Source organism: Harpia harpyja, chromosome 11 (genome assembly GCF_026419915.1).
Source record: "Harpia harpyja isolate bHarHar1 chromosome 11, bHarHar1 primary haplotype, whole genome shotgun sequence".
Taxonomy (NCBI): domain Eukaryota; kingdom Metazoa; phylum Chordata; class Aves; order Accipitriformes; family Accipitridae; genus Harpia; species Harpia harpyja.
Window position 1 is genome coordinate 40,891,453 of NC_068950.1, and position 27,243 is coordinate 40,918,695.

Sequence of the window (27,243 nt, forward strand, 5' to 3'; positions counted from 1 at the left end):
CCAGACCTTTCTGGGGAACGCCTGATGATAAAGAGCTGGCGCTGCTCTATGTAAGTCACCTTTTAATGGGCCACATGGCACAATTTCCTTAGAGAAACTAGACAGATAAGTCCGGACGTGACAAAATAGGACTTTACACCCTTTCCAAAATGCTGGAGGGAAGGCAGGTAATCCCTCCGATCGCCCTTCCCCTCCTGTCCCGCCTCTCCCTGCAGTGCTGGTGCCTCCCGTCGGTCCCCACCAAGCTGCAAATTGCCGTGAACGGCAACGTCCCAGCAAAACACAATGACCACCTTGTCCACCGCCGCTATTAAACAGGCAGCAGTTTGGAGCAGGAGCTTGAGCTTTGGTCTGGATTTGTGTATCAGAGGCACCGACCCAGAACGGGAGTTCCCAGGTACAGCCCCGACTCGAATAAAACCACTACTGAGAGCACCAGCACCAAACACTTCCTAAGCATGCCTAATCTCCTCAGAACAAACAATTTCAGCCTGTTTAAAAAGTTAACATTTTATGATTTGGATGGGGTTTTTGCAGTGATGCAGTTAGTGTCTTATCTAGACACGTCAGTCCAAGGGGTGCAAGCACAGCATTCAACAAACTTATTTTCCCTGCATTATTCTTTTCAGCTACTTAGTGACTGGTGGGATTTGTCTTATCTTACAGGTATATTATACAGATTTGGGATTTTGGGGTTTTTTTTGATTTCACTGAGCTGTTATTAGAGACCAGAAACAACAGCAGATCTTGGGAATGTGATCTATTCCTAATCTTTCACACTTTTAGAAGTGTGGCTGGTGAAGACCAGGGAAATTTGGGGGCAGTCCACTCTTCTTTGGACGACAACTAGGCTCAGGTATTGCCGATGACATAATTGGTGATAACGTTAGCTCAGTGTAATAATATTATGGATTGGGGATGGTCTGACAAGTTATTTTCCCTTGTCACAGCTACTGGCCTCGCATGTGGGACAGCACTGGGGGAAGGAGATGGGGCACAGAGCGAGGGAAACGGCTGCTCCTGGGCGCAACACAGTAGGGTCTACAGATCTGAAAAAACACCTCAGAACCCAGAAAAATGGGCAAAAGTGGATAGCGGGGCACAACCTCGTGCTAGGGGGAGGATTTCGGCTCAGTTTTTATGCCTTATTCTGTCCCCAGGCTGGCTAGAGCAGCCACCCCAGCCCTGTTCCCTGCACATCTCACCTTTTTTCTGCCAGGAGGTCATATCGTGGTTTTCCAGCAGAGGGGGAGATAGGATCACTTGTTCCACCAGCCAGCCGCTCGCTCTGTCTTGCATTACTGGCATTAACGAGAAATTTAAGAAAATGCAGTGTTATTAATCCCTGCATTCAAAAAGCTAACACTTGCTTTTACTGGCCAGGACAAAGTGTTGTTTAGGAGGAGCCAGCGTAGGTACTCGTCTGGCTCCTTCAGAAGTTTTAAGATCGGCCCCATGGAAGCACTGTAGCTTTCGAGAAAATTAATTTAAAAGCCTTGCAGTGTTTCAGGTTTTTTTATCTGGCCAAGCTACGAGGTTGCCTCTGCAGTAGGGCCCTGATCCCACAAAGGCTTAAGCGCATACTTCTTTTTTAGCAATATAACCCAGATAATTGCTCATGTTGTTTCAGGCTGTTTGCTCTGGTAGAAGGTATGTTATCAGACCAGTTTGGTATTCATTGACACAAAATGAGGCCTGGCATGTCCAGCACTAGATCTGTGGTCGTCTTCTGGTCCTTAGGTGGACCTTTTCCACAGCTCTCTGCAGCCACTGGGTTCACCACCGGTACGTGTGCCCCATGCACATAAATGACACGTAGCTTTGTTGGTCCTTACAACGCACCATCTCACCGTGAGCGCTCAGTGGCCGGAGAATTTAAGTTGGGGATGAAGAACAGCCGAACCTCAGGAAACGAGATGCACAATCAGTGCACAGAGGAAAAACGCGTTGGTGTTTGCAGCGACCGGTCAGCCCTGTTTTCAGGACGCAACCGCTACCTGCGGTGTGGGACCGTCACTGTGACAGTGACCCCACTGACACGGAGGATGATGACCAGGGTCAGGTACAGCTTGTGGCATCTTTTCTCCACCCTGTAGTAAAGCAGCACACAAGGGCATGAGGCCTTCAAGAGTGCCAAAACATCATCTAGCGCAGAGCATCTGCTCCGCAGCATAAACTGTAGCAAACTCATTACGTCTGTCTTATCTTTTTTAATGCTTCTACCCCTGTCTTCTCTTTGCTATGCAATATAAAGCCATCTTCTCAATCTAAACCCTTCTCTTGAAGGTATCTGTGCTGGGATTTTGATTTTAGAGATGAAGACCTTGATAACCTGCTTTGTTTCCTTGGCAAAACAGAAATTATTTTACCATGCTCCCGTGCAGAGAAAGCTCTCCAGCGCTTGCAGAGGATGAGCTGAGAAAGCCCATGTGTGCTGTGAAAGCATGTGTGAAACGGCGAACTTTCCAAGGGCAGAGCTCCAATTGCTAGGCACAATTTCTTCATCTTGCCATATCTAACATCTCTATAACCTCTGTACATAGCAACAATCTTTCTATTTTTTAAAAAAACCCCCACCCTACCCCTGAATGAAAGGCTGTCTGCTCTGCACTTTTCCCTGGGGAACCACAAGAGAACAAACAGCACATGGCAGGTGTCAGTCACATCGACAGCAAGAAGCTCGGATACAACTTTGAGGTTATGGTGTATCGAGCAGAATAAAAAAGAACAGGACTGTCATTAGTTGTTCGTGGTCTTCAAGTCAGGAACAAAATTCAGATCTACAGTATTGCATGAGTAATGTACTACAAAAAATTATATATAGAATATTGGCATAAGAAAAGGATAATTCTTTTAAGTAACTGTATTCCCTGCAGCAAAAACCATATGAATATACTAAATATAAAAATCTACATATAACAAAAGTACAAATGCAAATTGCTGGACAACAACAACGTTATGTTAGCTCTCGTAATATAACTTCACCCTGGAGCTAGGCTCGTGTAGACAGCCACATTACTGAATGTGCTGTTCAGGTGCTATTTAAAAGATCAATGCATTCTGCAGGCAGAAATTAATTCCCCTTGTTGGGCCAAAGACATTTGAAGTGGAGACTTTTTGAAGTGGAACAAATTCCTGTATTGCTATCAGAGAGGAAAAGTGGGTGCCCAAGTTTGTTCACACTGAGTTAATCTGCCCTTGATTTTAGATACGTAAGAGTTGTAAATGAGGAGTTACGTGTCTCCTAATTACAGGCTGGCAGTGACGGGTTCTTCAGTGTTGGGGAAAAGAGCTTTGTGATGGGAATAGTCCCAAAGTGAGGATGCAAACTCCTACCCGGGCTTTGCTGCAGCGAGCTCGCTGCTCAGCCCAGCCCGCTCACAGCCCGTATTTCCATGCTCTCGAAGAGCCCCAAGACATCACTTCACGGCTCGTCATCCTGAAGGTGACTGCATCCCTATCGACGGCATGGCTAGCACTGCAAGCCAGAGGTTCAGGGAGTTAATTCAGGCTTAGAGGCAAGGATCCAACACACATTTTAGACAAGTTCAATTCATAATGTTATAAATGGAACCATAACTTTTATATATATCACTTTTGGAATGTAACACCTTTGAGAAAGGTTCTTTAATTTCACCTCTAATGTGGTGTGCCTTGCTTGCCGCTTAAATCTCTCTCGCACGCCTCCCCCCCAAACGACCTCACCTATCGGTGCGAAATTGTTGTCGTGCCTGATTGCACAAACCAGCCCAGCCTTTTACCTGGGAGACGTGCCACAAATAACTTTCATTATATATATGGGGTGTTTCTGACGCCGCTATCAGAAAAGAAAAGATATAATGCTTTGACAGTCTTGCTTAGATGCTGAGGAGGCACTTGACTGTGCAAAGCAGCCATTTATATCAAAGGATGGCAGAAGTCTGGAAGATTTGGAAGACGACAGATTTGGCAGAGGGCCAGGGAGGCTCCCACCATGGGGACAGTGGGGTCCATCCCCACCAGACCTCTGTAAGCATTGCTAAAACCTTTTTACGTCCTTCTGTCTTAGCAGCAACGTGCAGAGAGGCTGTAATATCTAACAGGGAGGTGACGGTGGGGATCGCCTCAGGCCAGTTTCAATCCCCTGCTTTCTCCCAGGCAAAAGCAATTTAGGTTTAATAGTATATAAAAAAAAATTAAACCCCTTCTTTGAGTTCTTCTGGTGTAGGCAAAGAAAGGAGAAGGACTTTCTGAACTCATCTGAAGTGTGTTAGCAGGTAAGGGATTACATTAACATACTCTCGAAGGTCACAAAGAGGCAGTTTTCATTTCATTTCACTACAGAGTTTACCCATGTGCTACATTTCTTCATGTTTAGCAAAGACGAGCCCCAGGGTCATTCTGAACTTTAATTACATTAAAATAACATGGTAAGAAGTCCTTTTATTTTGATAATTTACAATACCAGCTATTGAAATGAGCTTTGCAATTAATTTGGGAAATATACAAAGTGACACTTCTATCCCAGTCTTTTGTGGACAGAGGACAATTGACTGTCTGCTTAATAGCCGTAATAGCCCAAGACCAGATTTTCCTACAATAATTACACTTTCTCTTGAATTTACTGAGGTTCAAGCTTCCAGTTGTCTGCTGGGAACACTTCATTTATGCATGAAGCATCTCAGCCCACTTACGCAGAAGAAAAAACAGGGACATACAGACCCTTGTTTGAACTCAAAAGTCTCCATAGATCTCTTACTCTTTCTTTAAACTAATATCTAATGAAGTTATAGAGGAGCCCTTGGGGGGAATTTTGCAGGCTATGTGTAAGCTCGAGGAAACAGGTATGGGGCAACTCGGGCTATAGCATGACCAAGTGTCTTTCCAATGGCTGTTTTTTCTTTCTTCCAATACATGAAAACTAAATACTCTAGTCTTGTGACTATTATCTTAATAATAAATAACCCATGGTGTTCTTGCTTTCTCTAGCATTGCTTTCTTATACTTGTGCACATCCACTACTTCTATGTTAAGATCCCAACCAGCTAAAAGCATTAGAGCCACCACTAACAGATGGGTTTGCACAGCATATGGGTAAGGCACAATTTCAGATTTAGGGCGCATCTTCCTCAGCCCAAATCACTTTAGAAAACAAAGATTTAGATTCTCGTGTTGCAGTGACTGTGTAGGGCCATCCAAAAGCCAGCTGATAACTCACATCAGCTTTGGAGATGGGACACTATCTTATGGGGATGGCAATGGGAAGAAGCTGAACTGACATTTCCTTGACCTATCTGGAAGGTACATGTTCCTCATAACACAACTTTATGATAATCTTCAATTTGCTGTACTGGGAAGCTTTTCCCTGGTCAGCAACCAGATGCACCAAGATTACAGTTAAGTCACTGTGGGAAATAAAATGATTTTCCTCCTCCTTCAAATTAAAAGGAGAGTGCAGGCTGGACAAGAAACACACTGCTGCAATAGGACGTGATTGACTTTAATGTGGAAACAGTTGCACAGTTTAATATATTCCCTTGCCAGAAAACTGGGAATTTGTCTCCAAAAGGGCAAAGGCCTCCTGGATGTGTCCTGATTCTCTGTGATTTGCTCTGTGCTGTTGTCAATGATTTACGGCAGTGTTTTGGAGTCTGGTGGGCTCCGTGCTCCTTCTAGCAGTGCTTGCCCCACGGCATCCTGAAGCCTAAAGCTTTTGTTTGCAGCAGATCTATAGCAAACATTTACATATGGAGAAACAATGCGGTGGAGCCTGTGTCAGCTTTCTCCTTTGATTCTGTCTATATGCTCGCTGGCTTTAACGGCACGTCAGGCCACGGCTACAGCACGCAGGGAGCTCGAGGCATTGCCTTCCCAGAGGTAAGTCCATTCCCCCCCGCAACTTTACATATAGAAATTACGGGCAAGTCAGTCAGCCCATCAATTTTGTCCTGACTTGAGGCATGTGCACACTGTGCTCTCTGTAAACAGCTACCAGGAAAAAAAAAATGTTGGCAGTTGTCCAAAGCCCAAGCTAGGCATCGTAATTCCTTCTTATATGAACTGTTTGCACAATGGTTTTTCTTTTACAGATGACTATTAAGCCTTCTTAAACTTCCTTACTAAAATTACCATACTGGGTTTGGGTACTTAAAATGAATTCCCTGTACAGGATGATTTACGAGTGAATATTTTTCATATTCTATTTCATTATAATAATTTTTGCATTTGACAATGTAAAGTTAACAAGTGCGTGTGAATAACCCAATTTTCAATCTAAGCCAGATCCTCATACCTCAATTTTTTTCCCTGAACAATATTATTAACCTATACGAGTGTCACTTAGGCTTTGAAGGAAGGGAATAAACAAGTTACTTTCTTTCTAAAGCTATAGTGTCATGATAGGAAAATGGTTGGATTTTTTTTTTTCTACAGCTATTAATTTCAGGCTTGTTCTAAAGGCAAATATGATTTAGAAGGATCAAAAAAAAGGTATCGGTGATAATTGGAACACGGAGACAAGGAGAAGGTGGAAAGGAAAAAAAATGTGGTAGTGATACACTTAATTATGAAGGCTTATTCCGATAATCCCTTTTGAAAATGAACAAAGACGAGATTTTTGATGTTTGATGAACTTATCAAACAAGGCAGAATAATGAAGAGGTAAATGTAAAATCCAATCGAAGGTGAGCCAATTAAGTACTTTGTGAAGTGCTGAAGGATACAGCCCACAAATCCTCCTGTCAGAGCAAAAAAGCATCAATACATGTGCGTCCTCCCGCTCCGTGTTTGTCTGCAGTCTCCTGTAGTTTTCCCGGAGACACGGTGGGTTTTTATCTCACACGCTGATCTGCATCCACGGGCTCCCTTGCTGAGCTGTTGTGGCTCTCATTTAGTAAGTCTCTCTTCTATAGCCTCTGATGAATCCCCAATGTGCTCCGTACCTCTGCTAATTATCAATATTTCTCTTTGGACTCCAGTTTAGTAAGTAAAACAGACTGCTCATTAGTTAATCACCAAAATAATAAAAATAATGTCTTGGCTCAGAATAACCCCTCAAAATGCTTCGAAGGCTGTGGCAAACACAGAGTTGCATTAGCACGCCACAGATTGCTCCTCAAGACAAAGAAATGTATTATACAAATAAAGATTGTTGGAGTAGGGACAGAAATAGAGATCGCAACGACTGGGCTGGGTAGCAAGAGAAGTATTTTCTTGCCGTTGTATAGTGATATTCAGTGTATGTGCAGAGTCTGATACAAGGGCTTTCTCAGCACTCTTGGTGCAGCCATTCCCACCACCTGTGGGAATCATGATTTCATACTTGTCTGGAAAAATACTGACCGTGAGTTCACAACAGCGTAAAGAAAGTGAAATCAATAGATTTCAGAACAGGCCCAAGGTGATAAACTTAAAACCTGTCTCTTCTCGACATTCCTTCTGTTTACTCAGTGTGTTTGGTCTTATATATATGGCGTACATATATTTTATTGCAATCTACCTATTGGAAAGGGCTAGGATCTCTTGGGAGAGCAGGAAACCCAAGACAAAATCCTCAGGTCCTGTACCTGCTGCCCCTGACCAATTCTGATGGTGAAATACTTAGATGGGGCATCTCGGGTAGTACAGCCACCTCTGCTAAGGGACGCTTCCCATTTCCTCCAAAATAAGTTCCTGGTGGAAAACCACATGCACACAGATAATTTTCTCCCTGCTAGCCTCCAGCCTTCCTTAAAACGCAACTTCAAAGACCTTAGACCGCTATCTCTTCCCCTTCTTAGAAGAAGCAGCAGAGATGTTAATTTTCCGGCTCCTGTCGACTGTCAGCTGAGCCAGTGGTCAGAATGGACTGATTGCTTTCCTTGCCAAGAGAAAAAAGTAAGACTCCACTGTAATGTATTCATTTATCTTCAGATGTGTCTGTGATGAGGATGTACACACATTAATTATATATATTATACATATTCATCATTCTGAAGCATCCAGTAAACTCATCCAAATATGATGGAGATGCTCCTCTACTAGAGAGGCTCTTACTTGCCCTGGTGTAAACTGGGGAATAAATTCGTTTAAGGCAGCAGAACAGCAAAATGTAAAATCAAGGCAAATGGTGGAAGAATCAGGCCAGAATATTTGCCCAAGACTTTCTTCCTTTTCTGTCTCAGATATAATTAACTATCCCCTGATTCTTAATGCAAATATTCCAATGAAAAGAAATTAGAAGCAGCCTTCATTCATCAGCTCCTGGGGTTTTTTTTCATTTTACATTTTTTATACCATTTTACATATGTCTTCATAATTCAATAATTTATTTTCAAATACCTGACATAATTTTGCTTTCTACTTAGTTTATATCCCTGCATTCTTTGTTCTTCTGCTTATAATCAGTAAATGATTTGGCTCTTTCCTCTTTCCTGTTTTTTTTTTTCTTCCTAATTTGAAGAGCAGCAACTCTCATTAATAATCCATCAGAAATGTTGCGGGATCAGTGTTGTAATTAGTGTCTGTGTCCATCTGAGCCTGCTACATTCCAGGGCAAAGCATGTGTAACTGGAAAAATTCCATATTATTTCCAAGGTATAAAATAGGGAAGAGATTTTTAAAAACAGTCATTCCAGCCCCCACCTAAATTCGCTTGTATGAACTCCAAGCAAATCTCCTGAGCTCCCACCCCTCTGCTGACTCTCCTTCTCCATTTATCATGTACAAAGTCTTTGGGCCACACAAAAAAATAACGATATAGATATAAGCGATAGTTTTAATCGCTTTATAGCCTGTGGAGGTGATGTCTCTGGGGGACACAAGTTAGGTGTTGGCGGCGTTTTTCTCTCTTGTGCCGTTCAGCACCGGTACCGGAGGCTGGTGCAGCCGGCGGGGTTCGCGGGGCAGCGATGCGCGGGGCACCTCTGGGACGAGCAAGCTTGCCGTGCCGAGACGACGTGCGCTGGCCCCCCCGACTGTGGGAAGGATTTTCGGTGCGAGGAGACAGGTGGGTGAACCAGGCACGAATTCCTGCCAAAGAGGTTTTGGTGCTGGGTGGACAGACCCGGGGTGATATCAGTCCCCTGCCACGGGCAGGGCTTTGCCAGCCAGCCAGCAGGATGGTGACAAGGTGCAAGAGAAAGCAGGAAATTTCCCCAACTTTGGTTTTTTCCCCACTTTTACAGAAATCTGTCCATGTTACGCTTAGATTCGGCTAGAAAAGAAGGCTGTGTGCCATGGAAAAGGTTAATTTTTCACTGGAACAAAGAGAGTAGAAATAATCTGCTCCAACTGCTGTGCTACACGCTCGCGCTCCCCTCCATGGGTACCACCGCTCCCACAACACTCCACTTTCTCCCCCTGCAAGAGACATAGTTCAATCATGAATCCCACTAGCAATCTGTTGGGGTGATTTATTTATTTTTAGCCATCCCCAGCTCTGAGGATTGGGATATAATACGGCTGTTCTCTGAAAGTTTGACTAGCCTTGACAGATTTTTGTTTTTACACAAATGGCTCAAACTCCTGTCTTGAGCATTTAATGAAAATCCTATTGAAATTTAGAAATAGGCACCAGCTCTGTGACCAGCTCATCAGCTGGAGGAGGTCATCGTCACTCCATTGAGGCAAGTGCAGCAGTACCAGTTCCCTCCTGCCAAGAACGTCATGTCAAGGCTTTCTCCTCACTCCCAGAAGCAAAAGCACTTTCAAGTTGCCCTTCCTGCAAACATCCACTCTTGAGCTATAATTATTGCAAGAAACTCCCCAAATACCTCCTGCACTGGGAAGAGACAAAACCGCACTTTAACCAGACAGAGCTGACTTCCCCAAGCCAAGTAGAGAAGTTATTGCTTCCTGTAGCTCCCTTCCAAAAGCATGACGGTAGATAATAAAATCAGGCCAGTGAGGTGACCTCTACTTGATTCCCATCCCATGGGAGCCCAAGGGAATGGCCAGCTTGGATTCTGAGCTGTGCTCGCTCCAGGTTGCAAAGGAAAGCTTCCCCCCCAAGAAGCTGGGAAAAGCAAGCTCCCAACAGAAGAGCGCTGTGTTTAACACCCAGCGTGACTTCTTGTGGCCCCAAGATACGGGTGGAAAAGAGCACGATCAGTGCAAGCTGACAAAAAGTTTTTCTGAGGGGTGGCTAAGCGATGGCCTGTACCTGTGCGCTTTAGGTCGCTGTATTAAACGGCATCTTGTGTGCAACGGAGAGCGAGACTGCAGAGATGGGTCTGATGAGGATAACTGTGACGATGAAGCTATTGAAAGCCCTTGTGAACATCTGTTCCCAATCCCAGGGTCTGAAAAAGCAGCCCAAGGGTGAGTAATTAATCAATAGCCGCTACTCTGACAACCAAAACTGGATTCGCGTTTTCATATTGCTCTTCTTTAGTAATAGCAGTGCTCCAGGAACTGATAGGGTGCTGTACAAACCTCAAAGGAGAGCTACTGTCCCATCTGACCATGAGTAGCAATAAGGGAGGCAGGAGGGTTCATCCCAGCTTTTATTTCAAATTCTGTCTTTAATTTACTATCTGACCTCGGTCTCTCTCAGTCACTCTGTGCTTTAGTACAGAGACACTTCAGAGTGTCCTTTTTATACTCAAGTAAAACTATATTCCAGTTCTCCGAGTCCAGTTATGTTACAACTTTCTCCAATTGATAAAAGCAATATATTAAAGCAAACAGTAGACTTCGGAGATAGATCAATCTTGGTGGCGTTCATCCTTAAGGAGAAGATTTAATTCCAGGATTCAGGACTTCAGAGCGCAGATTCAAGGCAGAGAGCCTGAGCTCCACATGAATATATGCGGGGCAAATACACCTACCCATGAAAAATTTTACTGTATTCAGTTTCAAATTTTGGTTGGGTAATACATGGAAAAGAGGAATCCAGAACGAGTTTAAAGGCAAACTGCCTGTTGTGACATTCTTGTTTTAAATCTTGTGTTTTAACCAAGATTCTGCTTAGTTTCACTTGGAGAACATGGGCTACAGTATGAGAACGTAGTCAGCCATTAGATAACTTTCCCATCATCTCAATCCAACACTTTCTGGAGTCCGCAAGATAAATGGTTCTCTGGCCCAGGGCCTGGGAGAGTCCATCAAAAGTTTTTCAAGACGTATATTAATTTTCACCAAGCACCCCATTTAATACTGCTCTCCGAAGCATTCCTCTCGCAGAACACACAAAAGCAATAGCATTTACTATCTTAGTCTTAAAGATGATTCCCCGTTGTGAGGAGCAATGCTGCTGTGTAGTTTGAATAACGCTTTCACTTTGGGCCATGGAATTACAGGGAATATTAAGTAATAGGTTGGATTTTGGAGGGGAGCAGCTGTGATGGCTGGAGAGCAGGAAGAAAGAGGCGTAAGGAAATAAGAAGTGAGAGACTTGGCAAAGCACAAGCAGACTGCAAGTCTAAGGAGCATGCTAACTCCCCTGAGAAATGGGACCATTATTAAAAGGAAGGAGATGAAATTAAGATAGAAAACAATTACAGGGAATGCCAGGAAACACTCTGTGACAGTGAGATGCATTAGGCTCATGGGGGACCTGGAGGAATTCCAGGACTTTGGGACATTCATATCCGTACTTGCTGGGATTGACTGGACAATTTAACTGATTTCTTCCACTTCTAGCACGTAAGTCCAAACCAATGTCTTGGAAATAAAATGGCTGTTTGTCTACTGTTAGCTTTGGGAAGGAGATAGCAAGGAGATAACAAACCCAACCCTTAGATTTTAGGTGCTATTCAAATTCAAAGTCAGATACCTGAGGATAGATAACTTGTAGTGTCAGGAGAACAGAAACAGTGACAGAGACTGTTGGGGAAATAAAATGGGAGCTACGGATAACTTTCTGAATGCTACTTCTTTCCAAGATACAATATCCTAACACAGGAAGAGAGCCAGTACATATATGATCCTAATTTTTTTGGAGGCCACTGTGAGTATGTCTACAACGGAGAGTGGCGGGAGCTAAAGTACGATGCTGCATGTGAACATCTGTACTACGGAGACGATGAGAAGTATTTCCGCAAACCTTACAACTTTCACATATACCAATTCCTAGTAAGTACTTCGGGTGGTCAAATTTAGCAATGTTTTCCCAGCTAAAAGCCAAACTTCTTATAAAGATATTAGGTACATTTTATCATTCACTATAGGCTGTCTTTCAAGGTACCTTTCTCCAGCTGTCCCCAAGACAACAGGCAATTGTTGTTGATATAAATGCTGTTTTATGGCACATCAAGGAACTAATGTGCTTTATCACCCAGGCATCGCCACTGCTTACTCTGGCCTAGTCAGAGCCAAGAGAAGTGGGTTTTCTCTAAATTCTGCTATTAATGAGCTGTAGAGCTCGCACAAGCCACTTGCCTCTCTAGGGATGAAGTTGGCCATGTGTAAAATGGGAACAATGCTACCGGTTCAATCTTTGAAAGCATTTTAAGTCTATGGTATGGCTACAAGGGACATAAATCCAAATTCTGAGTGAGACAGAGATCCTGAAAGCCATCACCACGTATCGCAATGCCTGTACTCTGGGGGATCACATCTGATGTTGGAGACTGAACTAAGTAGAGCAAGGATTCAGCCTGGGTCTCCCACATCGTAAGCGGGTGCCTTGGCCACACCGTTAAACATTTATCACGCTTTTTGACGTGAATGAATAAAACCACGTTATTCCAGGGGAATATTACAGCCACAGGCTCAATGCAAATGGCTTTCACGTCCTCCCAGCAGGCAGAGTCTCCTGTGCCCCTGAGTCCCCAGTTTGAACCCAGACAGACCCACCACACGGACCACGTTTTTTTCTCCCTCTTATCTGCTGCTAGCAGCCGAAGGACATCTGCACCATGCTCAGGTGCTGAGGGACACTTGAGCATGCTCCATATGCATCTTCACTTAGGAGCGTCTACCTGCTGGGGTCTAGGAAGTCACTCACAATGATGTGAGATTTTTTTTTTCAGTGTTGGTAATTTACCTGGCTTTTTATAGAGATGGCAAACGGCACAGCCTGGATTCAGCAAGGCTGCTCAATTCCACGTGCCAGCAAAGTAGAGCTGTCAAGGAAAAGGTCACTTCTCTAAACCACAGGCAAAACAATGTTTGTTTTCTAGCGTTGCCATCGCAAGTGGCTGGATCACTGCTGCTGAATTTTTTCCTAAATAAATTCATCCAGAAGCAGACTGGAGAGAAGAAATTCAGCCCAAATCATTAGGATTTGGCAGAGCTGTAAGGAACTGGAAGGAGGGTTTTATAATGGGAAGTGTCGAGCTAGCTTAATAGGTACCATTACCAGCTCTGGCTGTCATGGTACTGCTTTGAGTGGCTAAACACAAACCTTTCCCCTGCCTGGAGATGGATAAAGCAAAACGCATGGCTCTATCCACATTTTTCACATATTTCCAAATGAAACGGCACATGACAATTCTTTATTCCACATTCATTGAAGTCAATGTCAGTGCTGTCAGGAGCATCATGGGCTTCAACAGAGGCACCATCACCTCCTTAAAGAAATAGAGATTAAAAAGGAAGGGAAGTACCTGAAAAATTAATGTCTGCTCCTTTCACTTTAGGCTCATGCTGATTCTGGATTCACTTTTGAGTTTTACGATGATTCAAAGGATCTGCTTGATGCCCTTAAACGTGATAAAACCAGAACAACAGGCTTTACCATTGGAATTATTCCTGAAAAATCAGTTGTCCAGTTAAACCTGGGCTTCACTTTATCAGGTGGCAAAGGATCCTTGAAGAATTTCACGCAATACACTGCAAAGGTAAAAAAAAAAAAAAAAAATCAGTGATGCACATGCTCCAGTCATGTCATCTGTGCATCGCATGGTCTGGCTCTAACTTATGTCAGTTTATTCTCTCAATTGCATTTTTTAACACATAGTAATTGTACCTTAATTTGTTCATGTAATTGCAAATGTATGATCGTTAGTAATCCTGTTTGTTGTTCTTATTACGTTTTAGCAAACAGGGAGTGGGAATAAAATTGAATTACGAAGTACCACAACACATGTCATCTCACCCCATCCTGTTTCATGGCTACATTAAGCACATAAATAAAAAAATGCTTAAAGTGACGATGAGGGAGGAGGAAATATCAAGATGTTGATCAAAACAGTTGTCCTCAGGGAATGATCTCTGGTAGCAAATATATCTTGTTCAAATTAATACAAGCTGCCTTATGATGGGGAAATATGCTACTTTTTATGGGAGGTTAAAATACCGCACTGAAAAAAGAGAACCCAGTAATAGGGTGTATTTCTCACAGTGGGTTTTCATCATGGACTAGCTGTGATGACCTCTTTCCAATCTAATAACACAAGTGCTGGTATTTCCCACATTTACCGTGCCCCGTCTCCACTTCTCTCGTGGCTGCTGACAGAAAACAATAAAGAAGAATTACTTTGATGGTGTTCTGACTTAAAATGCCCTTAAAAGCTGTTTCAAATGGGCACCATTATAGTATTTACTGTGCCCTTGTCTAGACTCACACGATGTTTGCAGCTAAACGATGATCAATTATCGGAGGAATCATTTAAAGGGCTGTTCTGGTTGCACCGGCGCCTTGTCCGAGGCAATGGCTAATCTAGAAGAGGAGTTGTGGATCTGGTGGTATATCCAGGGAATCCTCCCCCCGGCAGCACCTTCCTGGCCGGGGTATTCTCCCACTGCCGGGCTGGGCTGCGCTTGCCCTGAGCCCTTGTCCTGCATCGCTGGTCAAGGCTGTGAAAAAAGCAAAAGGGAATAAACAGCATGGAAAGGAAACCAGAAAAAAGAAATAGCAGAAACGGAGGGTGGAGGGGAATCACGTGGAGCCTGATTCTGATTGTATTCACGCATCAGTAAAAACCCCATAGCATCCAAACCCATGGCACGCAAGAAAGAGACACTTAAAAAAAGAATCACCAGCGATTTAATTTAAACACGGGCTTGTTTTCATGCTTTCAACATACACCGATAATCAGAGATTCAGGCTTTCCTCTGCAAACCTAAAGACTAGAAATTACTTTTTTTTTTTAAATGAATGTTGAGTGGCAGCTCCTCTTTTCTTTACCTGCAGGAGGTTGCATTCATTAGAGGTGTGACGAAGGTGCAGACAGCCCGTTTCAAGATGAGAAGGGACAACATTGTTTTGGATGAAGATGTGCTGCTGTCCCTGCAGGAGCTTCCGGACACCTACAACTATGGCATGTATGCCAAATTCATCAACAACTACGGCACCCATTTCATGGCATCCGGCACTATGGGAGGCATCTTTGAGTACATCTTTGTCATTAACAAGGAGGAAATGAGAAGAAAAGGTTAGAAAATATTCTCTGTTCACAACTTTCTGCTCTAAACCAGGCATTTCCAACCTGGTGACCGTGGGGTGGGTCCAGTCCACCAGAATAATTCATCTGGCTCTGTCTGGTCCCCACAGTCATCATCGCCCTGGGCCCTGGGAGGGTGGGTGCTCATCAGCACCTCTTTGCTGAGCTGGCTGGTATGTCCCATCACATGATAGACGCACACTCATCACAAGCCCAAAAATGCACAGTGGGGATGGCGTAGGGGTATCCACATGCACTACTGGCCGCATAGCAGGGGATAAGCCTGAGTGTCACAAAATGTGCTTCCTGATCTAATTTCAGAAGAATCTGAGTGAGATTTTGGTAGTTTGGGAAGGAACCTGACCATCTTTTTCTCCCTTTCTTTCAGTGTCACTTGTTAGACCTCTCTAAACTTCTCCTATTTCTTATAGTCTTTGTTCTGGCCATTCTCGTGAACGCTCAAGGACTGCAAACTCATCCAGAGTGAAGAAAGATAGCGTACTCATGGTTTAGCCTCCTAATAGTGAGGGTTTCAATTTTCTGTGAAAGGAAATAATGCATTGCACTTGGCAATGCCTCTGCCACTTTACTCTGGTTAGTGTCATATCTGAAGACTGAGAGACCTCTGTTAGCTCCAGTTCTCAACAAATTAGAGTGTATGAGGCTGGAGAGCCATACCTCTAAATCTAAGTTACATAAAATATCCACTGCAAATGTCTAGAGCACAAGAATAGCCATTACCGGCGAGCCAAAGCATAACATTTTTCCTAATCAAAAACATAAGATGCAGAACAATAATATGGTACTTTAGCACACTAAATGGATTGTCAACTTTTGCAAAGGTGTTGACAATGCAATAGATCCCATTTCCCCAGAGGACCATCGCTCCGCTCTGCTGAGGGTAACACTGCCTTGGTAACTCCAGGCTGGACATTTATGCAAAAGAAAATTGTGATCTTGGACAACAGGTCCATATTGCTGCAGTTGGTGCAAATTGCTGTAATTCCTTTAATTCCATTAATTTCCATGGTTCTGCCCCAAATTCTGCCTCTGTTCTGAAATGGTTTGGTACCATCAGCACAAGGATAACTATGCACTCCATACTGACTGTTAACTATGTCAATTTTTCCACGAGAAATTATCGATTGAGAGAATTTTCATCAAGTTCCTGAACTACTAATGTTTGGAAACATGATGCCTCTTCAAATCATTTCTTCACTTTGAAGAGTGAGTGATACAGAAGTGAACAAGATTTTGGCAAGCAAGTCTTCAGGAAGCAGGCTGCCAATTTTAGAGGAAGAATGCATCAAGAACATGTGGAGGAAGGCTATTATTTTGCTTTATCTTGCGCTTGCTGTGTATATAAGGAAGAGATTTACTGCTACGAGATGCCTTATCTTAGGAAAGAAGGATGTTGAAGTTCAGCAAAAGACAAAAATGTACCCCAGTAGACATCTAATTTTCATTCTAATGTAGCACGCTTCTGTAATTTTCACCTAACCCAAACTCTGCTAGAAAGTCCACATTTACCAAGTCAGCAGTGCTCTACATCACACAACGTAGACCCAGAAGGACCCACCTGCAGTGGCTGATATGTCACTGTCTAAAAGCATTTACTAAACCCCCCTGCTTTTTCTAATGGCGATCACAGCCATGCTTGAAGGCTGTGTTTGCAAGAGGATTATCCACCTTCCCTGAGGAATGATCAGGATCAGGATATAAGCACTCAAGTCTTAAAATTAGAGCTTCAGAAGATGAATTTGAAGCTCTGCAGATGCCTGGTGATGTACCGCTGAGTCCCCACAGGGCTGAGTGGCAGGGCATCTGCTTTGGATCAACCGCTGCATCCTGAGAGGCCACCTAGCCCATGAGGCTGCGGGTTAAATGCTCTGGAAGAGAAAATACTCCTTTTTTCTAGGCCAGTGACTAAAGCACATGCCCAGGAAAAAGATCCCTAGGCTGAGTCCTCCCTAAATGAGACAGCTTGGGTGGTCACTGAGCTTCTAGCTAGGCATAGGCATGAGCTGGACTTTAAGCATCTAGGAACCCTGAATTTTGATAATGAAGTCACCTTCTGGGTTTAGCTACCCAGGACGAGACCACAACTCGCTGGTGCAGAGCTTAGGACTGCAGTTTTGCTGCCAGACCCTTTTCTAGCTTTCAGCCTGCAAGGGCTTGTATGGATGTGGTCATGAGTGAAATAAATATGTACGTCAGAACAAGGTCCCTTGTTGCTCCGCCATCAATATTTTTCATTACTTGTTTTTAAAATAGATTGTTATGGTTCTATTATTTAGCAGAAAACAGTATAATGTGTTCACACATTACAAGAACATTTATGGGAGAAACATTATGCACAGAGTAAATGAAAAAGAGTCTTCATATATTCTGATTAATTCCAAATGCAGCAGTAAATCTTATCACTCGAGCACATTTAACTATCGCAAATTATATCATATAAAAAACCTATCAGGGCTCCCCCCTCAAGTGCCAATATTTTCTATGACCACCCTCTTGCAATGATAACCACTTTTCATTTATCAAGAACCGATCTTGCTGCAACCAATAGCGAATTGTATTGACAGACCCTCGCTGAACATAATTGCTCAACAGGAACCATGGCGAATCAATTAATCAGGGTGTTCCTCAAGTTTAATTTTATGGCACTCCAACACCAAGATAAGCAATCACTCATGTTGCTTTGGGTGAATGAACTTTACCCACTGTGTTTACAACTGTTGAACAGTTTAGTAGAAGTAATTGAGTGCTACACATTTAATCTTTCTCAAGGGCCCAGTTTTGCAATGGGATGTAATTCCCCCTGAAGTCTTGAGCATGCTTCAGCTCTCACCAGTTCGAATCCAGGACTTGTAGCCCCTTTCGCAGGATGCCGAGCACCTCCGCCGCTCGGGACCCACCAAGCCGATCCATGCCCCGCGCAGCTCCAGCGAGCCTCTCCTGCGGGGCGTGCGGAAGGGAGCAAAACCAGAGCGATGGGTGTTTTACCAGTATTTTAAACACAAGCAAGACAAGCCACTGCTCCCCGGGGCTGGGGTGAGGCAGTTCAGCAGACAACGCTCTGGGCTGGGGTTCGGCCGGAGGTTCAATCTTGAGACCATTAAGCCCCGATGCACAAATCCTGCTGACCCCTGTGCCTCCCTTTCAATACCGCGGTATTGATTGCTGGGCTGCTTTGTAAAACACTTTAAGGTCCTCTGACAAAAAGAGCAATAGAAAAGTTACCTATTACTTACAATACCCGTATTTATTGAAATCAATGGATTTTTTAACTATTAAAGAAGACAGCCTTATATTTGCGGTACACTGAAGTGTGTACATAAAACCAGGCTGTATGAAATATGCGCATTGCTTACCTTGGTGAAACCACCTCATTAGTTCCCTTCTCCCCTCTGCAGTCGCTTCATGGGTCTCCAGTTACATATTTTCATGATGTATGTGGCGGTGCTGGCAGCAGCAGCTCAGCAGCAGGTAGCAAGGCTTTGGCAGCTCTCAGCAGACAGACCTTTTGCAAGTTGCTACTTAAGATGCTACTTAAGCTACTAATACATGGGTCAGATCCTGAGTTTAGGAAAATTAGCGAGGATCTATTGATTCCTGCTGCTGTTCCAACTTTACACTAGTTATGAGTTAGTCTGTAAAAAAAAAAAGTCGTCTTTTTAAATAAATAGACCAAACAAGGAAATAAATGACTGAAGCCTTGTGTTAAGATTTTTACTTCCTTCTAATACTTTCTAAGGAAACAACTTTTACAGTAAGGACATTTCCCTATTCACCTATTATGTGATAGGCCCAATATACCCCAATAAAATATTGGCTTTTCCACTGCAAGTCTAAAGGCTGTCCTCTGTCCAGAATAGCTCTCGACTTTGAAAAACAGGCCATACAAATAACGGAATGTTTTCTTTGTTGATAAAAAAAAACAAGTAGGAAAATGAACATCCTTCTACTCACATAAGTCACTGATTTTACCGGTTTCCCTTCTGTTTTGCAGACGTCAGTGCTGAAGAGATAAGTGCCTGTATTGGCTACTCAATTGGCCTCACAGCCACTGAGAGTAAATTACATTTGGAAGCATCTGTGTCACCCTCTTACTGTGCGAAGAGAGGATTTCTGAAAACTGGTATGATAGTAGGGCAGATGTCTGGTAAGGCATCTTGCATCACTTCTTTTGATCACTTGGGCATGAAGATTCAAGTAGGGTCACCAGAGAAGGGAGCTCTGGTGCCATCCCCAGCCATAGCTCAGGCCCAGTTGTGGGACCAATGTGACTTTGGGTCCAAGTCTCCAGGAGTACCGACCGCTCTTGAAAGAGCAGGAATTAAGGCAGCAATACCTGGATTAGAAACACACGTAAATAGAGGCAGCGGTGTGGCTGGAAGGCTGCAGCCCCCATAGCCACGACAGACTGGGCATGGATGGCGAGGGCAACGTGGCAACTATTAAAGTCAAAACTGACTATAAAAAGTACTCAAAGAGGCTAGGAAGCCCCAGATTTGTAAATCACTTAACCGGCTATAGACAGCGTGATCTACTGCCCACGTGCTAACTAGAAACCAAGGCTGGAGGCGTGCAGGCTCTTCAGGTCTTACCAGCTTAGAGCATTTGGGATGCTCAACTTGTCACCGACTGCCTTGTGATAACGTGGCAGGGCTCGCCCCGCGAGCAGGGGACGCTGAGCTGCCATCGATTTCAGAGGCAGCATCAGTGCCGCTCACTGATAGCCCCTTGCACGATTGATCTCACCTCCATTAAGCAGTTTCTAGTGTATGTGTGGAAGCGGTAACTAAATAATATGGGTGTAATTCAACTTTTCAGATGCTGAGAGCAACAGTGCAGTTGTGGAAGACATTATTCCCCGGATTAGAGGTGGAGATACCAGTTACAGCGGAGGGCTCTTAAACAGTTGGGATGGCAATATATATCGTCACTGGGGAAGGTCATTAAAATATAATCCTGCTGTTATTGATTTTGAGGTAAGGCTTTTCTGCAGTTGAAGAAACTCTGCTGCTATAAGGAATGAAAGTGTAGTCGAGCAGATCATTTCGTATTTTTATTGTGATCCCATCACAGAACAAGATTAAATGTAATGGGCCACTGATCTGGTAACCTCTTATTCATTTCACAATGGGGAGTACATCTCCCACCGACTGCATCCGCAGGGAGATGGACAAGGAGCTTAATGCTGGATTAGTGCCGAGTTAAGTTTTTGATGTGTCCCCAAACAGCTTCCCGATGAATGGCTCTCCGCGGCGGCATTCATCCCTATTATTCTCCCCGACGCTGTCCGCCCGCCCGTATAAGCAGGGGACTCACGAGGGGCTGGGGAAGGAGTCTTGCCTCCCCAGCAAAGGCTCTGCATCGACCCCCCCCCGCTTTTCACCTGCCTCAGAGCCGCAGTAGCTATGCCTAACCTCTGCAGACCGCGATGGGTATAGCTGTGAGCGCTTCCCGGAGTTTTTAGAGCAGGGCGATCCTGGCTGCTTTGTCAGGTGGGTCCTGTCTTTCGCCATGCTCTGAAAAGAGGGTCCGTGGCCATAAAAATCAGCCAAGCTCTACTCCCTTCTGTTTTATCGGATGCCCCATAAAATGGAAAAATCACTGAAGCATCCTACAGGGCTTCAGAGATGGGGAGGAGACGGCTGCAAGCAGAGGGGATGGAAAGGGAGAGAGAAGAGCAACCCTACGAACAAATAATCCAGAGCCAGAGACGGCAGGGGCGCGAGGAGGTGAGCACACCTCCTCGGCTGCGGTCAGGAGCACCACATCTACCCCGAGATGCTACGGTCGCTGGTCCGGGAGTGCAGCTGTGGGGTGTCGGGGAAGGACCTCAGTCATGGCAGGGACACACTGCCACTCCATCCCTCTCATCTTCACTTGAAAGCACACCTGCTCCTGGTTCTGACACAGGGTGGGAGAAGGCAAAATGGAATCAGGAATTAGCTACGTTATTGGTAGGGCAAGAAAGAATCTGCAAACCTTCCTGGGCAGCACCCTGGCAGCAGAAAGCCCTGATAAGATAGAAGCGTTCCAGCTGCAGGTTATTCACCTTTCTGCACAAGTTCCCATCAATTCAGGGCAAAATTGATTGCAATTTTCCAGTAAACCATGCGCTGACCTCTCTGTTGGCTGTTCCGGAGCTCAGCAGTCACTGTGCAACCAGAGCTGCTGATAAGTGCTCATGTCCACTTCAGCAGTTCTTATCTGCAGCTCCCTCTCGTTTGTTAAACAGGCTTGTGCAAATTTGTCTAAGAGCTGTTCCCAAAACTTGGCTGATCCTCCCCATGAATCGTTCTCAGTGCACCTTGTGCAATGAGATGATGCCCAGCTCTTCTCTGGGCCTGGTTTCCACTGATTCCCAGCCAAGACATGCAGCATTTGCACAGATGCATGGATGGATAAATGTAAATATGTGTCCTCAAACCAGCCCTGAGCTTTTAGCTTTAATATTCAGTTGAATATTAATATTCAGTTGGGCAAGTTATAATTACAATTGCCCAAACTGGACTATTTTTGCTGAATGGTATATAGGAACTGGATTTTGCTACTGGAAATATTATGAGCATGTTATATTCTCAAAACTGTAGATGGCACAATATTATTTCACTGCATCAAAGGGCAAAAAGTAGGTAGGTAAAATTCTCCACGGTCAGCATTTACTGGATGGTTCACAATCTGGTCACCATTAAGTGACCAGATTAAGTTTTTGATGATACCCACCGTCCAAAGCTCTTACCAAAACATTTATGTTCAAAAAGGCAAAAAGCATGCAAGAATCTCTGAGATCATGACAGCACTAAGAAATCAGTCAAAAAATGGGCTTACTGGGGTGTTTTAATTTATCATTTGAATCCACACTGAAACTCCAAAGCATGGCCAGAAAAGCCAATCCCACACAAACCTCTAAGATGAGGAAGGTTTTGGAAGGGTGGTTTCTCACTGGGGCCCATCAGTCGTGGTAAACATTTGCATGATGTACATGGAGCTGTCGAGAAAGACAAATGAGTTTTTTCTGAGCCCTGAGTTTATCCAGCAATGTCACAGCTCTCTGACTGCGGTGTGGTAGCATCTCAGTTGATGCCCAGCTGAAATTGTCTCCATGCTATTCATCTCCATCCTACGCAGCTGCAGCCCATCCACGAAATTCTCCGCAGAAGCAACCTTGGCAACATGGAAACCAAACGGCAAAATCTGAAACGGGCTTTGGACGATTATTTGTTGGAGTTCCACCCCTGCCGCTGCCGACCGTGCCAGAACAACGGTGAACCCATTTTGGTGGGAGACACGTGTTTCTGCCAGTGTCGATCAGGTTACGGAGGTGCTGCCTGCGAGCAGACGAAGCGCCGAGGTAAGACCCCGGCGTGTACCTGCAGCAGGGGAGGGTGAAAAGGCAGCGAAGGGACGGGGTTTTCCTCTCCACGTGGTTAACCAACAGTTCTTGGCATCCACGCATCAATCAAGCCTTCGCTTCTGTGTCGCTTTTGTTGCGACGCTATCCTAAGCAGCCCTGCAAGAGACTTAAATTAGCAGCTCAGGTGATTATGATAAAGAAATTAGTGGAAATGAGGATGTGTGTAATAGCTGGAGATTTACTGACGTTGTAAAAGAGCTGGGGTGTGGTGGCAGCCCCCTGGCAAAGCCCGGCTGCCCACATTGCCCACCAAGGGGTGGGCTCTGCCTGCCTGTGGTGCTCTATGGACACAGCTCGTTACTGTAAACGAGACCGTCATCTGGTCCTCACTGACCGGCACGTCACATTCTTGGGATGGCGATTCTCCGGAGCGCTTGCGGCATCCCGCTAAGGATGCCTGCTACAAGAGTGAGAGCCGAGACCTCGACAGGCAGGGAGGGAAGGCAGGCTGAAAGGGTCAGGTTAAGCGACGGGAAAGTGGTGCTCAAGCAGCGTGCCACTAAAAATGCTGTTTTAGTAAAAAATTGCCACGTTGCCAGATTCCCTGCCCCGCCACCCCCGCCATAGGGAAATATTTTAACTAGAGGGAAGTATCTATTTTGGGAGAGAAAAAATGTGTTTTTTCCAAAGTGACAGGCTTTTATTTATGTTTTCTTTATCACTTTATATACTATCTTAAAAAATTAAATGGGTGGCAAAAAAAGCCAACTTTGGAACATAATCCTTTATTTCAAAAAATGTCACAGTTCTTTCTGGATATTTTTGTCCCGATTTGCGATGACAAAAAAAATCCAAATCTCAACACATGAAGCTGGCAGAAAAATCTGTCTTCAGAGCAGTTCCACCAGGCAACGCTCCAGGCCTTCAACTGTGTGCTCATAACTAGGGTCTCACCGCTGGAAAATCAAAGCTGTGATGAGATAAGGAGTTAGAGCAGAGCTGGGTAGACGGTTTATGAAGCTGAACTCAAAAGCATTGCTTCAGTGACTGAAAAGTGGGTTTCTTTAAAAATCTCAGGTTCTTCGAGTTGTCTCCAAATCCAAGGAATCTGCTTTAAATGAGGAGCTTGGAAAGGTCAGGACCTGGCCCCAAAGCAACCCACCGAACTGGCCAGCCCCTGTGCTCCCTATCTTCAGCAACAGTGGGGACAGACACACTTCCAACTCATGGGCAATTTTTAGTTTCAAATTTTGAGTTCCAAAACTCATTTAAGACTAAACCCTGTTTTTTTAAAGCACCATGTTTCAGCAGACGGGAAAGCCAGCTTTCCACCCAGCACTAAGTAAGAGCACACACATCCATTTGTGCTGTCTGGATTAATAAAGTGCCCAAGCCAGGCATGAAGGCCAGTTGAGTAAATAAAAAACGACAGTAAATGACAGCCATCAAGCATTCCCATCATTCAGGAGCGCTGCCATAATCCATAGTATCGAACGCTCCTGACAACTTAGTCTGTACTGTAATGAAAAAGCCTTGAAATGACCCATCTCCAAAGGAACGGGCAGACTTTTCAAAACACCTCCACGATGGTAGGAGACTTTTGTCCCTCTGCCTTGGTCGGAGGGGAGAAAGTTAGTGCAGGGAGAGCTGTCAGCTGCCCTTTGGGAAAGGAAAGCCAAGCCGCAGCCTTTTGAACGAGCAGAGAAGGAAAAAGAAACAGCTATTGGTGTCTGAAGAATGTGATGCTGCTTCATCTCCCCTGGCTTCAAAGCACCTTGATCTCAACAGCCGTCTGCGTGCTGGTCACGGCTGGGACGGACCAGCTTGTCCCGCTCGCAGCAGAGGTTACAGCCAGAGCCAAAGTCACAAACCGCTGGTGGCATTCAGCTCAACCTTCCTCTCCTGCTCCCACCCAAAGTATGCCGCTGCAGTCAGGCCCTATGTAGCACTTCAGACCTAAACACTTTTTTTTTTTCCCCCTCTTTTTTCTTTTTTTAATATGTTTACAGGCGGCGAGACGAACGGGCGCTGGAGCTGCTGGTCCCCCTGGGCTCCCTGCCAGTCGGGCAGAACGCGGCGCAGCCGGCAGTGCACCAACCCGGCCCCGCAGCGCGGCGGGGAGCCCTGCGCGGGGAAGGACCTGCAGAGCAAAGCCTGCTAAAAACCCACGGGACGGCACCGCTCCCCACAGGTACGTGGTCGAGAGCCGCTTGGAGTCTGCGCTAGGCTAAAAATACTCCGGGCATAATCCTGCAACGGAATTACGCTGGGGAGAAATAATCGTGAAGCATTGCATTTCCATACCTATGGAGACGTGCTGGATTCGCTGTATAAAACCCGACCCCTGTCCAGAGCAATTGCTCCCGCTGATTGAACGCACGCCCGGCTGTCCCCTCGCCCTCACACCGCAAGACGTGATGGGAGCCCCACCAGTTCACAGCGGCACGGCTGCGATACGGGAGACGGTGGAGAATCCACACGGGTGGCTTTGCTGCTGGGTGACCATGGGGCTATAACGCGTCACGAAATAAATTTACTAAAAGTGTTTACATAAGTAAGCTTGACTCGCAGAAATTTTTATATTTGCCTTTGGAAAACACATTAAAAGCTCATGATCCTTGCATTTTTATGCAGTTGGTATTGACATATGTAGCATGAAACTTTTATAAGTTGGCACTGTCAGATTTTTAAGTCCAGCATATTGGCCAGAGCCGCATTTGCAGCAAAGCCATATGCTGCTCTGCATGGGAGGAAGCTTAAGCCTAAAGACACTGAAGCATCATTGCGAAACGTGAACGTAAACTGACGAAGACTCCTAAATAAATAAATAAAATAATAAACAGATACGCTCGAACACAACCATCCTGCAGAGGATGTTCACACACATGCAAAGGTTACTCCTCTTTGAGATCAGTGATGAATTGACTATTAGCACGCAGGCGCTTTATCTCCCAGGCACCCAGAGCTGGAGAAGATGCTAACAGGCTGCTTGATTTAAGGGGCTTTTTTGAATGTAAGACGTAAATCTCGGCACAAGAATACACACAGAATTGAACTGTGTCCAGAGACCACGGCGAGAGCCCGCAGCTCCCTCTTCTTAATGAACTGCCGCAAAAACCTGGGGTGGACGGAAGGCGAATGGCACTTCATTTTACTGTGCTTTTCATTACAAGGGGAGAAGAAGAAGAAAAAAAAGCCCTGAGAAGGAATCGGTCATTATGAAAAGCAACAACAGCAACAAAACCTCAAAGCACAAAGGAGCACTTCTATATACATTTGAATGGAAAGAGGGAGTAGAAAGGAATCATGGTTTAGTGAAAGAAATTGCTCAGCTATAGCTCTGATTCTTGGAAATGCTTGTTTTTCAACAGCGTGTCAGTGGTGATTTAGAGTCTGACACTTAGCTGATGTAAATCAGTGTCGCTCCTTGCTGCAGCTGATTTATACTACCTGAAGATATGGCCCCATATTTTCTTTTGTGCGCGTGTTTGCAAAAGGACAATTTTTTCACCACTTCTCTTTTGCTTGAAAATGAAACTACAGGCTGGTTTTGTATATGAAAACAACAAATCGTGTTGTCTCAAACACTGAGATGTAATTGTTTTGTGAAAAGTCCCTATGATGAGCGGTAAAGCTGTAGCCTTTTTGCCAACTTTGCTTTTCCAGGTAGAGGTGACATTCACCCAGAGATGAATTTGCTCCCAAGGGCTTGAATCTGATGCCTTCTATGTTGGGAAAATGCAGCAGCATGAAGCACCCATATATTGGTATGATTTAGACATCCCAAAAGAATGTGAAATGTAGGATGAAAACAAGTTTTCCCATCAATGGTTTCATCAATACTGTTTGGTGTTGGGCTGGCAGGTTATGCAGAAGCAGGAGACAGTGCTCTTACACTAAGGACTAGTTTGGCTCATAGGTGATTCTTACTTTTACACCGACTGCTTAGGACTCAGGAAAATGCCTGAAAGTAAATGAGTATAAAGTCACCTTAGTTAGAAAGCCAAGTATGCTTCTTTTGTGACCAGAGGGAAGAAATAATGAACAGAAAGATCTGATGCCTTGGGGGCAGAGGAGGGATGGGGCCTGCAGGAAGGCAACCTGCATCCTCCGCTTTTAGAGCCATTTCTAGAAGGACAGATCACAGACTGGAGAACCGCAAAAAAAAAGAATAAATCCAAGTGATTAAAGAAACCGCCTGTGAAATACCACCATGAAGCACATATAAATAAGAGCAAAAAAGCTGGCATTTGCCTGCAGTTGTTCACTCTCCACGTTGAACATCGCAGTGTTGGAGTACAGAAATGAAAGCGAGGATACGCGCAGGGCGGAGTTCCATCGTTCACCCTGCAATCCAGCGCAATGAAATACAGACCCAAGGGTTTCCTTCAAATGCCGAAGGCAGCTCGGTAGCGGCCCCTCTCCTCCCATTCCAATCCTGCGCCGCAGCCAGGGCTCAGACATCCGCACGGCTGAAACTCGGAGCAGCGAAGCTGAAGTCAAAAGAAAGGAAGAAGCTGCCTGTAAGGTCTGGAAAAAAAAAGATTATGAGCAATTACACATTTACAATGCCAGTTAAAGAAGCTA

At 44.7% G+C, this 27,243-nt stretch overlaps 1 protein-coding gene across 1 annotated transcript; it reads left to right on the forward strand.

Moving 5' to 3' along the window:
• Positions 1-5,610: 5,610 nt before the first annotated feature.
• C8A (complement C8 alpha chain) lies at positions 5,611-25,279 on the forward strand. Its single transcript, XM_052801175.1, has 11 exons — positions 5,611-5,856; positions 7,758-7,854; positions 8,821-8,965; positions 10,134-10,278; positions 11,844-12,033; positions 13,542-13,742; positions 15,038-15,278; positions 19,300-19,428; positions 20,124-20,281; positions 22,431-22,653; positions 24,666-25,279. The coding sequence occupies exons 1-11, from the start codon at positions 5,738-5,740 to the stop codon at positions 24,815-24,817; spliced, it is 1,800 nt and encodes a 599-aa protein (XP_052657135.1). The 5' UTR covers positions 5,611-5,737; the 3' UTR covers positions 24,818-25,279.
• The last annotated feature ends 1,964 nt before the right edge of the window (positions 25,280-27,243 follow it).